Source organism: Schistocerca nitens, chromosome 2 (assembly GCF_023898315.1).
Source record: "Schistocerca nitens isolate TAMUIC-IGC-003100 chromosome 2, iqSchNite1.1, whole genome shotgun sequence".
NCBI classification, from domain to species: domain Eukaryota; kingdom Metazoa; phylum Arthropoda; class Insecta; order Orthoptera; family Acrididae; genus Schistocerca; species Schistocerca nitens.
The window spans coordinates 321,544,463-321,561,583 of record NC_064615.1 but is presented as its reverse complement, the minus strand read 5'-3'; the positions used below and the strand labels follow the sequence as shown (position 1 = coordinate 321,561,583).

General features: G+C 44.4%; 1 protein-coding gene across 2 annotated transcripts in view; it reads right to left on the bottom strand.

Moving 5' to 3' along the window:
- The window catches only part of LOC126236108 (sialin), a 339,051-nt gene that overhangs the window by 244,755 nt on the left and 77,175 nt on the right, over positions 1–17,121 (bottom strand). For both annotated transcript variants that reach the window (XM_049945176.1, XM_049945177.1), the window contains exon 2: positions 10,429–10,640. In XM_049945176.1, the coding sequence (XP_049801133.1) occupies positions 10,429–10,640 (212 nt within the window). The remainder of the gene's footprint in view (positions 1–10,428; positions 10,641–17,121) is intronic.

The following is a 17,121-nucleotide window of genomic DNA, read 5'->3' as shown; positions in this document are numbered from 1 at the left end:
ATTTCGTGACAGGTGGATTGGTCGTCGAAGCACCATACCATGGCCCGCACGTTCACCGGATCTGACGTTCCCGGATTTCTTTCTGTGGGGAAAGTTGAAGGATATTTGCTACCGTTATCCACCGACAACGCCTGACAACATGCGTCAGCGCATTGTCAATGCATGTACGAACATCACGGAAGGCGAACTACTCGCTGTTGAGAGGAATGTCGTTACACGTATTGCCAAATGCATTGAGGTTGACGGATATCATTTTGAGCATTTATTGCATTAATGTGGTATTTACAGGTAATCACGCTGTAACAGCATGCTTTCTCAGAAATAAGTTCACAAAGGTACATGTATCACATTGGAACAACCGAAATAAAAAGTTCAAACGTATCTAGGTTCTGTATTTTTATTTAAAAAAAACCTACCTGTTACCAACTGTTCGTCTAAAATTGTGAGCTATATGTTTGCGACTATTACAGCGCCATTTATCACAAAGCGAAAAACGTGGTCCAACTAAAACATTCATATTTCTTTACGTACTACACGAATATGTAATAAAAATGGGGGTTCCTATTTTAAAAAATCGCAGTTGATATCCATCTCACCTATGGCAGCGCCATCTGGTTTCTCCCGTCAAGCTATACAAGTTTCGTTCTTTGTAGTTTTTTCAAAAAATGGCTCTGAGCACTATGGGACTCAACTGCTGAGGTCATTAGTCCCCTAGAACTTAGAACTAGTTAAACCTAACTAACCTAAGGACATCACAAACATCCATGCCCGAGGCAGTATTCGAACCTGCGACCGTAGCGGTCTTGCGGTTCCAGACTGCAGCGCCTTTAACCGCACGGCCACTTCGGCCGGCGTAGTTTTTTTTTTTTTTTTTCGTTTGACGCTTATTTCGTGAGATATTTGGCCCATATATTAAAAAAAAAACTGAGTTAATGGCTCAACGATGAACTTGAACAAGCGTCATGGGATGTCCGCCCCGAACAAATAGAACAAACGATAACGAACAAACTGAGAATTGGTGATGGTGTTGGACTGTCAAACGGCCGCGCCGTGTTCAAGACTCCATCGTGCCGCTTTTACATATAATTTTTTTTCTCAACGATATGAACTGTCCGTCCGGTCATTGAAATGTTTGTTTTCTTTCTGTAGCCTTGGCAGTTGTCATACTATACAACTGTTATACCACATGAGTCATGTGGTAAGAATACATTACCGTCGCAACTAAATGTGACGAACAGTGACAGCAGGCGAGATACAACATAGACATCTCACGGAAATAAGAACAACAAATAAACGGGTGTGAACAATGTTACAACAAAGGAATTCAAGAGTCAAAACTTCCAAAACGCAACGCAACTTCAAAAACGTTGAAATCGTATGTTTTGACAGAGCACAGAGAAACTGTGTGATTGTGAAAAGTTGCGTTCATTTGTTGCAGCTTATGTGAAAAACTATTATGTTTTCATCTTTTCCCTGGGCGTGATCACATTCACATTCATACGAACACCTAAATCGGGCAAGGAAGCATATCTCACTCACTTAGCAGTCATTCAAATTAGGTGTCTCGATAAACGATTCCTATCACATGAAACACACACCAGACGTGTTCTCCGGTGGAGGTTTCGGTTGACTCGTCACGTTGTCATCAAACGTTTGCGGTTCCCATTCGAAAGCCACTTCCTTTCGGCTGCTAACAGAGTAGTTGCGCAGAATCTATTATCATTATAGGTTCCTACCCTACACTTCAATGTTGCAAACGGACGTTACACCATGAAACAGACAAAAATTTGAATACAGCAAAAAAAAAAAAAAAACACAATTAATTCAAGCAAGGTTTGAACACAGCTCGCCCTTATGGTAGTCCAACACCATAACCACTTCACCATTACGCCGCTGGTGTTTCCCGCTGCTCTACATTGAACTTCTTGTCCTTCGACCGTTCACTGTTTAATTTTTGCGTTTTCTCACAGTTCAGTACACCTTCTTCCTGTTTTCATGCTTGATCCGTGTTCAGTTTTTGACGGGCTGTTCACTGGGGCCTCTTACCACTAAATCTGAGGGGGGGGTTGCGATGGGAAGTTTCGCTTCTAAGAAGTCAAATACAGCTGCAACGTCCATACTCTCAGACAGCAAGGCCTTCGATGCTACGCTAATTTTTTCTGGGTGTTTAGAATCTGAAAATGATACGATTATGTTTTCAAGCCATACAGCTGCACTTCAGACGTTACAGTTCTTAGCCTTAGGAATTACGCTGTCAGAGTCTTAAGAACGTCGAATCTCTTAAGTGTTATATGCTTCCTTATCTATCCGACCAACGCGTTGGATTCGGTGTCTTCCGCGTTACCTTGAAAGTAACTACCTTATTACCGCAGCAGACTGACCAAACGATTTGTTAAGTTCACAACTATTCGGCAATACAGGGGTGTCTATTACTTAGCCTCTTAGCCTCTAGACGGCCTTTAAGGACTACATTGAAACTGTAACTCGATTATTTTTCGCACAGCATTATATACGCTATTCATAACTCATGCTCCGTGACAGGCCCGGCCAAAACGTTTGCTCACAAGCAGTCCATTTCGCTCTACATATTCAGTTAACTGATGTTCGCACCCTAATGCAGATTGATCTTTGACATGGTTAAAGCAACTAAGCGAATCGCAATCTTTACATCACAATGATTTCCAAAACAATCTTTCATTGTTTTGACATAACAAACGCTTCTCCTATGTGATCGATTTTACTGAATTTTGTATTTTTCCTTCCCATTTTAATTCTTCCTCTCTTTTCCTTATTTTTAATTCCGGCGGCACCAAACCGTCGGGGACACTGGCCCGGTTTTAGCTGCCTCGCTGCACCCCTGCTATTTATCGCTCGATAATTTTCTAATTGTGTGATGATTATTTTCCGAATATCGTCTTAGAATAAAACAACATACTGCCGTGGCGCAGTTTTCAACAATATAGGAGTCTCCGTAGCGGTCCACACCGTTGCTCAGCAACAGTCTGAGACGAGGCGAATGGCGAGCAACGCGAATGTGTCCGTCCCCGGTCAACAAAATATTAGGAAAACCGTGAAATGCAGGGACAGAACGGAGCAACGGTAGCAGTCACAAGGTAAGCTATCAACAAACATTGTCCTCCCGCCTATCTGTGGCACCCAAAACACAGCAGTCATATCGACTGCATGTTCCTGCGGTAATTTCCAAGAATGATTGCCTATCGAAGTTGGAGGGCTCCAAACGATACAATCGAAGATGCGATAGTAAATCGATTATGGAAGTCTCGTGGCGCACTTTATGATAAATTATTTGTGATCGTCATTTTTATCAGTTTTACGTTGTTTCTTCAGTTCGAGTACACATTACTTTCCCGCCGTTATTGTTTGTGATTCCATTGGGAAATCGACACAGTGTCTCTTCATAGCGAGTGTAATGTGAGCAGCTTCTCAAGTTTCTTCTGCGGATTGCCTCACATGGGAAAATCTAATTCCATGCATATCCAGAATAGACAAATGTTTGACTTTTTGCCGGAAATATGGACTTCTGCCGCACGACGAAAGGAGGGACTGTGTTGACTGTGGTGGTCCGAAGTCTGTGAAACTGCATAAGAGGAGTGTGGACACTGAGACTCCGTTGCAATTTCATTGCGGAATTTCCGGAAAGCGAACCAGCATCAGGAAAAATACGTGGTTCGAGTCCTATACATTATAGATTCGATTCAGACGAGCGTAATTCTTGTGTCGTGCTGGATTCGAGATTATACGTTGCAAGCCACAACATCAGAAACTGAGTTATCGGCAAATACCGTGTGTGACTACTTCGGATTTTGCCGAGAAGTGTGCTCCGTGATAGTGACAAATGACAGTGTGCCAATTGGCGGACCGAATAAAATAGTAGAAGTAGACGAGTCTCATATTGCTAGACGAAGGACGACCTTCTAAAAGTGAAGTAGATCATATTTGGGTTTTTGGTGGGATACAAAGGGAGTCACGCAAGTGTTTCGTTGTGAGGGTATTGTCCCGAGACAAGGTGACGTTAGTGGGTCTCATAAAACATTTCATACTGTCTGGAACAAAAGTCATCACAGACGGATTTCAGTCGTATCAGACTCTCAAAAAATGGTTCAAATGGCTCTGAGCACTATGGGACTTGACATCTGAGGTCATCAGTCCCCTAGAACTTAGAAACCTAACTAATCTAAGGACATCACACACATACATGTCCCACGCAGGATTCGAACCTGCGACCGTAGCGGTCACGCGGTTCCAGACTGAAGCGCCTAGAACCGCACGGCCACACCGGCCGGCCTCAGACTCTCAAAGCTGAAGGATTCGAGCACGAATTCGTGAACCACTCTGTCGAGTTTGTCTCTTCTGATGGTGCCAGTGTCCATACCCAGAATATAGAACGGCTATGGAAGTCTGTCACGTCTACCATAAAAAGAGAGGGGAGTCCATGACAGAGAGACGAACTGTATTTGTTCCAGTACCTATACTACTTTCACAACTTGCGTTTGCAAGGGAAAGTCGATGCATGCGACACTCTGCCGATATTCCTGCGCGATTTTGGCACATTTTACCCTGGGTACAGGAAAAAAGGAATTGTCCCTGCAGCTTATACATCACGCGGACTGTCACAACCGATAACACCGGCGACGAGTAAGGTAACTCGTCTCCTTTCAATTTACAAGTGCTTCTGTAACGCTTTTCTTTTGTCGTTCTGTATTAACACCTTCAAACATACTCGTAACGCGCGCCACGGGACTTCCGTAATCGATTTATTATCGCAACTTCGATATGTATCGTTTGGAGCCTTCCAATTTCGATAGGCAATCATTCTTGGACATTACCGTTCCTGCAGACGCATAACAAACCCCAACAGGCATGGTTGTTAAATGAATATGGAGATCTTCGACATGGGAGGTTTACATTCACAGGACATTTATACTAGTATGTTCTGCAGAAATGATTAGGATTTCAGTCACCTCGATTCAGTATGTGTCCTGTTGCCTAGTAGCCACAGGTTCCGCCATAGGCCCTCATAACTTGTTCCATGCGTCATGGCATCGACGCATATAAGGCGCCAGTGACGTCCTGCGGTATAGCCATCTGTGCTGCATTCACCTGGTTCCAAAGTTCATCTGTGGTGGTTGGCATTGGGCCACAGCGCTGCACCGGTCGTTTCACATCCCACAAATTTTCGATTGGCGCCAAGTCTGGTGATCTGGCGCGCCAGGGCAAAAGGCTGACACCCTGTGATACCAAGAAGACACATGTTCGTGCAGCAGCATGTGACCGTGTAATTCTTGCTGAAAAATGGCGTCTGGAGTGTTGTGCAGAAAGGGTGTGGCTAAGTGTCGCAGCATGTCTTTCACGTACGTCATTCTGGTCACAGTGCCCCGGACACGCACCAACTGTGATGTGTGGTTGTAGCCAACAGCACCGTAAGGCCTTGAGTTGGCACTGTTTGTCTTGTGCGAATGCAGTCACTGGATGCCGCTGCCCCTGTCTGCAGCAACCCAAAATGCGGCCATCATTTTCAAACAAAAGAATCTGGATTCGTTCGAAAACACTATCTGATACTATTCCTGTACCCAGTAACGTCGTTCCATACTCCATTGGCGTCCAGCATGTTTCTGCACATTCGTCAAAGGTAAGCGGAGAAGTGGAGGACGCGCATTAAGCCATGCCGTAATAAACGGCGACGCTTGTCACGCCTGATAGTGTACGATGTGTTCCACTGTCCACTGTTGCGCCAGAGCCGAGGAGATCGCAGATTTGTCCTGCAGTGCCAGTCGGATGAGGTATCGATCTTCTCGGGAGTGGTGGTGGGGGGGGGGGGGGAGGGGTGGTCTAGGTGGTGCGACCTGACCCATCTCGCCCGTCGTGTTCTACGACCTTCCGTGAACCATTCTGCACATCCATTACACTGCCGAAACACTTCGTCCCACACGAGCAGCAATTTCCTGACTGGATGCATCACATTCTCTTATGCCAATAACGCGCTCCCTTTTAAACTCACTGATTTAACGGTACGGTTGGCGCATTATGTCTGCGAGGCATCCTGCATGTCTTCTGAAGTCACACTGATCGATTACCTTCGGTTTATAGCGACAGCGCGAGCCGCAGGCACATTTTACCGGCAGGTGGTGTTGCGCCGCGATTGCGATGTTGTCCTTGAGCCCGCGCGCCGACATGGTTCAAATGCTAATTTCTGCAAAACATACTAATGTATATATCTTGTGAATACGAACGTCCTACCTCTAGTCGTTCACAGTTTTCTGTTTTTTTCTGAACATGAGTACATTTTTAAAAGAAATTCTGAGGATTATCGACTAATTTCAAACATTACGCTATATTATATGCCAGAAAATTAATTTGTGGTTTAAATAAGCGACAGCAGGTATTGACTTGAAATTGTTGTCTTTTCTTTCATACAATTAAATGAGTGAGTCTTTGCGCCAAGTGCTGTTCGTATCCTAAATCGCTGGGCAGTGGACCCACATTTTGACTTCTCGTTTCCTGGCTCTCAGTCGGTAGACATCGAAGGAATTCGAGTTGCCAATATGTTGATTCTTCTCGCTGCAAACTTTAGGGACTAAATGATACTGTGCGTAATAGTCATAAAGCTACAGACGTAAGTTTTTGATGCTGTGTTACATTTCAGTGATAAGTAATTTACAGCAGTGGGTATCATTTGTACCTGACCTCTTGCGCTATTGTGTATCCCCTGATCTGGCACAACGAATATCAATCGTTCAGTCCGAGAAGACTCTCGGATTAGTGACTGGGGGCACTAGCTGTACCGAAAAAATTCAAAGACTGTGTATGATTTCGGACTGATATTCGCTTGTTTCAGGTCGTTACCAAACCAAAAGTTCAAATGAAATGAGCGGGAGGCCCCTATTCAGAGAAGTTCGGCCTCCAAGGGCAGGTCTCATTACATTCGACGCCACATTGTGCGATTTGATGATGATGATGAAGACACAACATGCAGTCCCTGAGCGGAGAAAATCTCCAATCCGGCCAGAAATCGAACCATAGCCCGCTTGCATGGGAGGTGAGCACATTACCACCCATCTAAACAAACGGACAGTTCAAATGAGTCATACAATAAAAACGAAACTCAAAATTTCCATTTAGCTCAAAAGACTTATTTAAGAACATTCAGGAATACTAAGGAAGAGCTGGTATATTTATAATTTTTTTTCAGCAGGAAATCAATTAGTGTCAGACTGCCAAGCAACAAGTGAAGCGAGTGACGCTAGTGCTCCACAGCAAAGTGACAGAAATCTCTAAGTTAATAGTTGCACCAGACCGCTGTAGAGGTCAGTCGAGTGCACTGAGATTCTCTTCAGGGGAAAGCGTCCTAATTTTGGGCACTTTCCTCTGCTCCAACGGCCGGAGTGGCCGAGCGCTTCTAGGAGCTTCAGTCTGGAACCGCGTGACCGCTACGGTCGCAGATTCGAATCCTGCCTCGGGCATGGATGTGTGTGATGTCCTTAGGTTAGTTAGGTTTAAGTAGTTCTAAGTTCTAGGGGACTGATGACCTCCGCTGTTAAGTCCAATAATGCTCAGAGCCATTTGAACCATTTGAGCCCTCTGCTCCTCCCCAGTCCAGTGCACAACTCATCAAAAGAAGACAGATATCTTTTAAAGTGCTTAACACATGGTGATGGGTTTTCCCTTAATATCTATATACAAAAGGCAACGTCCCGACTCACTGACTCATCATCGCCCAGCCGAAACCACAAAGGATAGTAACTTGAAATTTGCAGTGGGTGTTGATCTTATATTGTAGGCGTCGGTTAAGAAGGGGGTGAAATAGAGGATGAAATATTTTTTGAAAATATGTCGCTATTAAGACAATTTTGAAGCCAGACCTATGAAAATTGGTATTTGATTTATCGGTTGGAAAAAAACCACGTGTCTCAGTGTTTTTCGAATCTCATCCCCTAAGGGAGTGAAATAGGGGATGAAAAGTTTTATGAAATTATTCATTATGAATGCCTTTTCAAAGCTCAATCTACGAAAATCTGTATTGGCAGCTCTGTTAGAAAAAAAATTCTATCTTTTTGGAAATTCAACCTCTAAGGGTGTGGAACAGCGGATGAAATCTTTTAAGAAAATATTTGGTTCTATTAAAAAAAGCTAAATCCATGAAAATTGGTATTTCACTTGTCAGTTAGATATAAAGAAATATATGTTAGGTGACGAATGTTCCTATGGAAATATCCCCACAAGAACACAAAATGTTTGATTCACAAAAACTTTGGATTCCGGCTACCAGGCTCACTTTTTCGTCAGAAGTACATTCGGAAAAGACCATGCTTTAGAAGCCTTAATTAGCGTGAAAAAACTAAATCAAGCTATTTAACAGCCACGGCGACAAACTGATATTGTCAGAACTGCATGGCAAAAGAAACGGCTCATTAATACATTAATTTTTCAATAGATCTAATACATGTTAATAAAATAATTTTTGATGTAATTACTACGCAAACTCGAGCGAAGCAGCGGGAGATAAGCTAGTTACTTAGAAATCGTAAGAAATATATCCGTATTTTTCACGAGTTGGTGGGACTGGATAAATCCAGCACTTCCAGTATCGTCGTTAAGTCAGCATTTTATGCCCGCTGAAGTTTTATCAGAAAGAATCGTTTTTGGTTTGATTTGTTACAGTTAAATGTCAGTTGATATCGGCGGTTGAAGCCTTTTGGACTTCGTAATATCAAACAGATAGACGCAGACGACATGTATCAACTTCAGTATAGTGGGTAAACGTATAGATTCTGAGGTTACCGTTTGACATCCTTCGTTTTGCAAATATTTTTTCATGCTTTCTAAAAGATTATGGGACTTTCTTATTATTGTGATAGAAGTAGACTGATGAACCAAAACATGATGACCATCTTCTTAATAGCTTGCTTGTCCGTCTTTGGAACGAAATACACCACTGATTCTATCAGGGATCCGACAGTTTATTGGTAGTACTGTGGAGGTATGTGGCATTAGATGTCTACGCACAGTTCACGTAATTCGTGTACGTAACGCGCCGCTGATCTGCGTGCGTGGTGATGGCGACAGATGGCGACACAGATGAGTTTCATAGGATTTACATCAGGCGAATTTGGTGAGCGAGACATCAGCGTGAGATCACTGTAATACTCCTGGAACCACTGTAGCAGGGTTCTGGCTCCGGGGCACGGACAGCTATATTGCTGAAAGATGACATCGCCGTCGGGCAAGACACCAATCATGAAGGGATGTAGATGGTTCGCAGCTGTCAGCGTGTTTTCGACTACTACCACAAGTCCCATGCGAGCACAGCAGAATGTCTACGATAGCAAATACCGCTGGCAACATGCCTGTGTCCGTGGCGCACTTCACGTTTCGAGCTGCCGTTCACCTCGATGACGGCGTTTGTGGAGACGACCATCGACCTAGTGTAGCAAAAACGTGGTTCACCCAAAGAGCCAACACGTTTCCACTGATCGACGGCCGAATCCTGATGTCCCGTGTCCACTGCAATCGTAACTGAAGATGTAAACATGTCAACACGTGGTGGTGGTGGTCTGCTGCGGAGCTCCACATTGGAGTTCCATGTTCAACAATGTACTATAAACGGAGTGTTCCGAAACCTTGTGCATGCACCAGCATTGTGCTCTTTCGGCAGAGATGACACAGACCACCATCGATCGGACTTCATAGAGCAGATCCACGTTCTGTGTATAGTCGTGGATGTCCAGCCATTTAGCGCCTAGTGGTAGTTTCACTTCCATCACTTTCCGTAGATGCTGGAGACCGTAGGGCGTGAACATTCGAACAGCTTCGACGTTTTCGAGATACTCGTTCACGGGCTGTGCGTAATAATAATCTTCTCTTGGGCAAAGTCGCAACGGATTTCCGAGTTTGCAGCCTATATCTTCTCTAGGGTGAAATCCCGTCCGTGTCTGCTCCGCTTACATACTTTCGTTACCGCGTCACGTGCCTGCAACACCACCAGGGAACATCAACGTTGCGATGGGCAATGGTCATAATGTCTTGGCTTATGAGTGTGTGTCCTACTATATTCGATGTTGTGCGTAAATAAGAGCAATCTCCTTTCAGGAGTGAATTTGTTCGCTTTTGTGAAGATGCCATGGAACGTGGCCCAATGAACTGCATGGTTGCTGCCTGTCACTGGCTGGTCACACGCAGTACATTACAGGGGATGATGGGGACTCTGCCTATTTCACCGCCCCCAGCAGGCCTCGCGCTGTCTCTCAAGCTAGACTGCGGGGATAACAGCTATTTCAAGCGTGTTGGTTGTTTGCGCAGCGTTCCGTGCGACGCGCCAGCTCGTTTCTGAGCGCGTATGGGGCTTTCCACGACGAGAAACACGTCACGTGTGAGTAAGACTTAACGTAGCGAGTGTGCTGGATGCCTTACCTCTGATGAGGCGTGAACGTCGGGGTCATCCGGGCACTCATGGCCGGAGCTGCCGGAGTCGTTGGAGTGCTGGTGCATTATGTGCTCCTGCATTATGTACGTCTGGTTGACCATCGCCACGATACACACGCTCAGGTTCACCTTCAGCCCATAGATGATGGCGAACGACACCGCTGCTAGCACGGCGAACAGGTACCGGGCCTTGAAAAAACCTGTGGACAAAACAGACACAGCCAAATGTTTCAAATGGCTCTGAGCACTATGGGGCTTAACATCTGAGTTCATCAGTCCCCTCGAACTTAGAACTACTTAAACCTAACTAACCTAAGGACACCACACACATCCATGCCCGAGGCAGTATTCGAACCTGCGACCGTAGCGGTCGCGCGGTTCCAGACTGAAGCGCCTAGAACCGCACGGCCACACCGGCCGGCTCACAGACACAGTCCCACAACTCTGCAACTACACTCGTTTCGGTAGTTAATCCTTTAAGATGGTCTCCTAATGAGCAAAATACAGGTGTACACTGTATCACACCAGCTCAGTTTGAAGAGCTCTTAGCAAATAGGACGGCATGTTCTTCTAATAATTTCCGGATATGCAGCCGGATCCCGTCGACATTCTGCCACGAATTTTCGGCCCAGAGACGTCTGGCCATCATCAGATGTCGTACTGCCTGCGGATAAGGGTAACGCCACAGTTCTTCTGACAAGAGAAGCCTACAACGAGATAAATGATTCTACGTACCGCAGAATTGAAAAGGACCCAACAAGCCGAATATCAAATAAAACTGCTACACTTTTGAACGACTGTTCTCTTCCTGAACAAGTTATCAAGAGATTGAGACCACACAATGCAGTACCACCAAGACTCTATGGTCTTCCCAAGATACACAAGGATGGTGCCCCACTACGATTAATAGTGAGTAATATTGGTGCTGCGACCTATTCTACAGCAAAATATCTGGCCTCACTACTAAAGCTGAATGTGGGTAAGTGTTGCCACCATATACGTAATTCCGAGGATTTTGTCAGTCGCTTGAAAGAAGTTAAGCTTAGCAGCTCGGATTTATTAGTCAGCTTCGATGTGGTCTCACTTTTTACCAAAGTGCCTTTAATGGAATCGTTACATCTTATAGGTAACTTATTCAGTGCAGAAATGATGGCCTTGTTTGAACATTTACTCTCCTCAACGTACTTTTTATTTAATGACGAATTCTTTGAACAAACAGACGGCGTCGCCATTGGGAGCCCTTTGTCCCCTGTGGTAGCTAATCTCTTCATGGAGGACTTCGAGGAGAAAGCACTTGAGTCTGCTGTTTTAAAGCCTACGGTCTTCTGGCGGTACGTAGATGATACTTTTGTTGTATGGCCTCATGGCAGACAGGAACTGGAGAAATTCCTTCATCACTTAAACTCATTACATGAGAATATCAAATTCACGATGGAGATTGAAAAAGATGGCACTTTACCTTTTCTGGACGTGCTAGTACGCCGTAAAAATGATAGGTCACTAGGACATTCTGTGTACAGGAAACCGACTCACACAGATCTGTATCTCCAGGAGTAAAGCTGCCATCACCCAGCACAAACAGCCGGTGTTCTCAGTACCTTAATACATCGAGCGCATGTAATATCAGATGATGAAAACCTCCATGCAGAATTAGAACACTTGGTGAAGGTTTTTAAAGAGAATGGCTACACTTCACGCCAAATAAGGAAGGCCATGCGCAGCTGTCATAACAAGAAGCAACGCACTGAGGACGCTGATGACGACTTTAAATCAACTGCGTTCCTTCCATACGCCAGGAATGTGTCGTCAAAAATAGGCCGATTACTGAAGAAAAATAAAATCAAGGTTATCTTCCGTCCACCAGCAAATAACCGTGCCCTGGTTGGATCCGTTAAAGACGATCTACAACTGAAAAAGCGGGCGTCTGCAAAATTCCCTGTGAATGTGGCTCTGCATATATTGGCCAGACGACAAGAACTGTCCATGAACGATGTACAGAACATGAAAGATACACCCGTCTGCGGCAACCGTCAAAATCGGCAGTAGCAGAGCACTGTATTTCTTTGGGACATTCAATGGAATACAATGGAACAAAAATTTTAGCTCCGGTTTCCGGATTTTGGGATTCCGTAATCAAAGAATCAGTGGAAATACGTCTTGCCGATAACCTTATAAATCGTGACAACGGCTGTCAGCTGGATAAAAATTGGAATCCTGTTATTAAAATTATACAATCACAGCGTTTACTTTCACCACTGAGGGCAGCACGTACAACTCGCCTATGCCGCGCATGTCAACACCTGACGCATGCGCTGTAGGATGCCAGTACATTTCGCATGCGCGAGATTCGGCATGAATACCGCGACTGCACCTGGGCTCTTCAGTAGTTGCGTACTAACCTGATGATGGCCGGACGTCTCTGGGCCGAAATATCGTGGCAGAATGTCGACGGGATCCGGCTGCATACCCGGAAATTATTAGAAGAAGAAATACGCCGGGAAAATTTCAGAAGTCACAGGACGGCATGTTGTTCTTAGCAGAGAGAAGACTCCTGACGTGAAAGTAGACGAAATGTTACACAGGGTGAACAATCGTTAATGCAACTGGCTACTGTGCCCGCGACGCAAGTGACAGGAAGACCGCGGTAACTATAGTATGGTTTGTCGCGTAAGTTATTTCTAAAATACATAACGCAAACACTTCACAAGAAAATTGCTCACGTATATTAAGCAAGGAGACGCTGTTACTGCCTCCCTTCGTTGTTCAAGCATTTCCGACACCTGATTAGGAAATTGCTCATTCCTTCTGAGAAATGGCAGCAATTTTTTGGCGAATGTCAGTTTTACGTTCATGTACATTGTGTGAATTTTTTCTTTTAGCACCTCCCCCCCAGAGATAACGATCGCAGGGTATTAAACTGGATGAACTAGGAGGCCATATATTGTTAGTGATAACTCTATCTTGATAAGACGTCACGAATTTCCTGCAGTGAGAAGATGGCTGTATGTGCCGTCGCAGAGTTCTGCTGAAAGGTCGCGAATGCATGTTCTCTCTCAGTTAATTTATCAAAAGAGGCCACGAAATGTATTCCACATCTCTCACTGTTAATTGTTTCCTGGGACAAAATAGCGTCTGTTATTCTCCCTCCGCTAACAGCGCACTACATTCCTATTGTTTGATCATGCAGGGGCGTCTCGCGTATTACATTAGGCTTTTCAGAACTCCAATAACGGTCATTTTGTGAATAACGTATCCACGTAGGGTGGACCATGGTTTGTCCAAAAAGAAAGTTAGATGAGGATCAATTTCTTTGTCATGCACCCTATTGAAAATCCATTCACAAAACCGCAGACTTGTTGCACGCTCACCTGGTTTAAGTTCTTGCACTGCAGTTACTAAAGAGCTGTAACTTCAGTAACTTTGTACAGCGCCATAGGAAATTCCCATTTGCTGACAAAGACGTCGAACGATTTTCTAGACGTTTCCAGAACATACCCAATGTCATCCAGACTTTCTTCTGTGAGTACCGTATGAGGCCGTCCATATTTCCCGTCAAAAACACTTCCAGTTTCACGAAACTTATTTATCAATCGATGAATCGTACTCCGATTCTTCTTGAAATAGTTTCATACCGCATGTGTTGATTCCATATGCACGTATGAATCATACATCGTTACTCTTTAGTGAATAGAATACTTGTATTTTGCCATTTCATTCGAAACAGTTCCATCCAATACACCGTACCGCATCATCTAACAAACACGCAACGGAGGGGAAATATACTCCCTGCTGCTGGCGAGGAAAAAAATCTCCGCCAGGCGGTTGCGTTAAGGACTGAGCAGCCTTTAGAACCATTACTGTTCACAATGTGCGGTTAGTGATAAAATTTTAAGTATCATAAAGAAGAAATAAAGTTACGCAATTAAAATTTTGTTGATTTCGATGAACATGTCTGCAGCCAAGGTAGGCCTCGAAATCTCCGCGCCGTAATACAGTAGCCCAAGACTACAGGAGCCGGATCAAAGCCCTCTGCTGAAGTGGAGTATCGAGCGGTAATTCGTTTTCTGTATTGCATGGGGAACGATGCTACAACAAATCATTCTGAGTTGATGAAATTACACGCTAATAGTGCATCATCGTATAAGACAGTAGTTAGGTGGTACAGGTGCTTCCAGTACGGTCAAACAAATCTGGAGTATCTTAAGAAATGGCAGACCTGGTGCTCGAAGACTGGCGGATCACAGTCGAAACTAAAGTTGAAAGAGTGAAAATCAGTCATGGACCAAACGTCTTACACGCCACCCACAGGATTCCGTGAATGCTAGCCATTAAAAAAACCCGCGGAACCTCGGCAGCGGCGGAAATGTTCCCTTTATCGGGCCAGTCATTAGCGGACTAATCATTACGGAGGAGTGCTGGACACATCAATACGCCTCCGAGGCAGAGGAGCAAAGCACTCAGTGGAAACGTGTGGGTTCATCACCGCCGGAAAACATGAGTACACAACTATCGTCGGGCAACGTTTTTCTGGGTGTGTTTGGAGACGGCCATGGTGTGGTACTTACATTATACTCGTAAGGGGCACACCGTAACAAGAACAAAATACTAAAATCTGTCGATAAGGATTGGGAGGCTGCGAAGACGAAGCGTTGCAAAAGGCTGCCCGTGTTCCAGGACAATCCCCCACCTCTTAAAGCAGGTGTTATTAATAAAAAGCAGCTCTGATGTTAAACATTTAAGATGTCTGTTCTTCAATATTTGAAAGCTGCAGGACGCGACTTACTGGATATGTTTTCACGAATAGTTACACTGATTCACGAGGAAGGGCTCTGTACATAATTTATAAATAATTCGTGTAAACTGGCTGAATTATGCTGAATTAAAGTTCCCAGCGATGTTTTTCTGTCTGTGTTGTAAAAGTTAATATGGGGAACTACTGTAGGTGTTTTGATACGGTTTTCACTAATCGACAGACTGATTCACGAGAAAGGTTTGTGTCCACAATTTATTATCGCTACACGAGACAACTCGTATGGCCATGGATACGGCGGTGTGCTGAAAAGTAATGACTCTTGACTTTTTCTTCTGTTTTCAATATCGATTGACTTTTTCTTCTGTTTTCAGTATCGGTCGACTTTCCACTGCACTGATGCATATTGCAATTCTCTATCGCTACAGGGCTCCGAAATGTAACGTGTAACATGGCTGTGTGTAACGTAACGATGTCGATACGTCAGAAACAGCGTTCTGTAATCGAGTCTGTAACCGCAGGAAACGTGCCTCCAATTAAAATCCATAGAATAATGAAAGCTGCGCACGGTGATGACATCAGTAATGTGCGACGATGGGTTGCTCGCGCTTCTAATGAAGGAGACAGTAGTGCTGACCTCAACGTGTGTGACAGAGCTTGGAGTGGACAACCGCCTACGGCAAGCGACCAGACTTATCGGAATTGGGTTGCTGAATTCAGCAGAGAAAATCGTCGTATACAATAGCCACAGCCCACCAGGAGAGCGTCCAAAGGCCATCGTTGCAGACCTGCAGTACAGAAAACAGTGTACGCCTTGGGAGTTTTGAATGTTCACTCGTGAAGTAATACATAGGAGATAGGATATCTGTCAACAATTTCTTTTGCGTTTTGAGCGTGATGGTTTCCTTAACAACATTGTGACAGCTGAAGAAAGCTATGATCACCATTTTGACCCCAAAAACCAGGGAGCATCGATGGAATTCCGCCACAAAGGATCACCGACGCCAAAACAGTTCAAGACCATGACATCAGCAGGCAAAGTTATTCTCGCAGAGCTCTGGAATGCCCAAGATGTGGTGCATTTAGAATTCAAACATAAAGGCACCACCATAAATTCTTCAAAATACTGCGAAACTTTCAGAAAACTGAAAGCACGGATTCGAAGGGTTCGTCCTCACACGGAGGATCCTCTCTTTTAACATGGCAACGCCAGACCACACATAAGCGTTCATACATCTGCAACAATCCGACCTTCATCGATCATCCTCCGTACAGTCCCGACTTGGACCCAGCCGATTTTCATCTATTTCTAAAACTCAAAGAGCACCTTCCAGGACTACACTTTGATAGTGACGAAGCGGTGCAAGCAGAGGTGAGGTTGTGGCTCCGTCAACGAAGTCAAACATTCTACAGTGACGGTATTAGCAAACTGGTCTCTCGTTGGGTAAAATGGGTGACTTATGTTGAGAAATAAATATGTTGACATGAAGAACAACGATGTAGAATGTTAGTAACGTTTGTTTTACTTAAAAGGTGTTTTCCCGTACAAAATTCGGAGGCAATATTGTTCTGCACGCCCTCATATTATGGAAATTGGTAATTGGAGGAGGTTCATCAACAAATTCACTAAACAAATTTTTGTGCCACATCTCTGTATTCAAAAAAGCTGAAAATTATTCTAGCACAAGCAGAGAAAACAGGCATTATCAAACTTGTAGTCCCATATGTTTACCCTTATTTTATGGGCTACTGTAACTAGCAAGACTTTTGTAAGGGAGGAGTTTTCTTACGTTCTTGTTGATTTTCGATCTGTCTGAGTGTAGCTCTGTCGCAGAAGAGGTAAATAGCTTGTCTCTGCCCAAATTAGAACCAAGAGCTAAGGCAGCCTTTGTTTTACAGTGCATACACATTACCTTATAGATAATGAACAA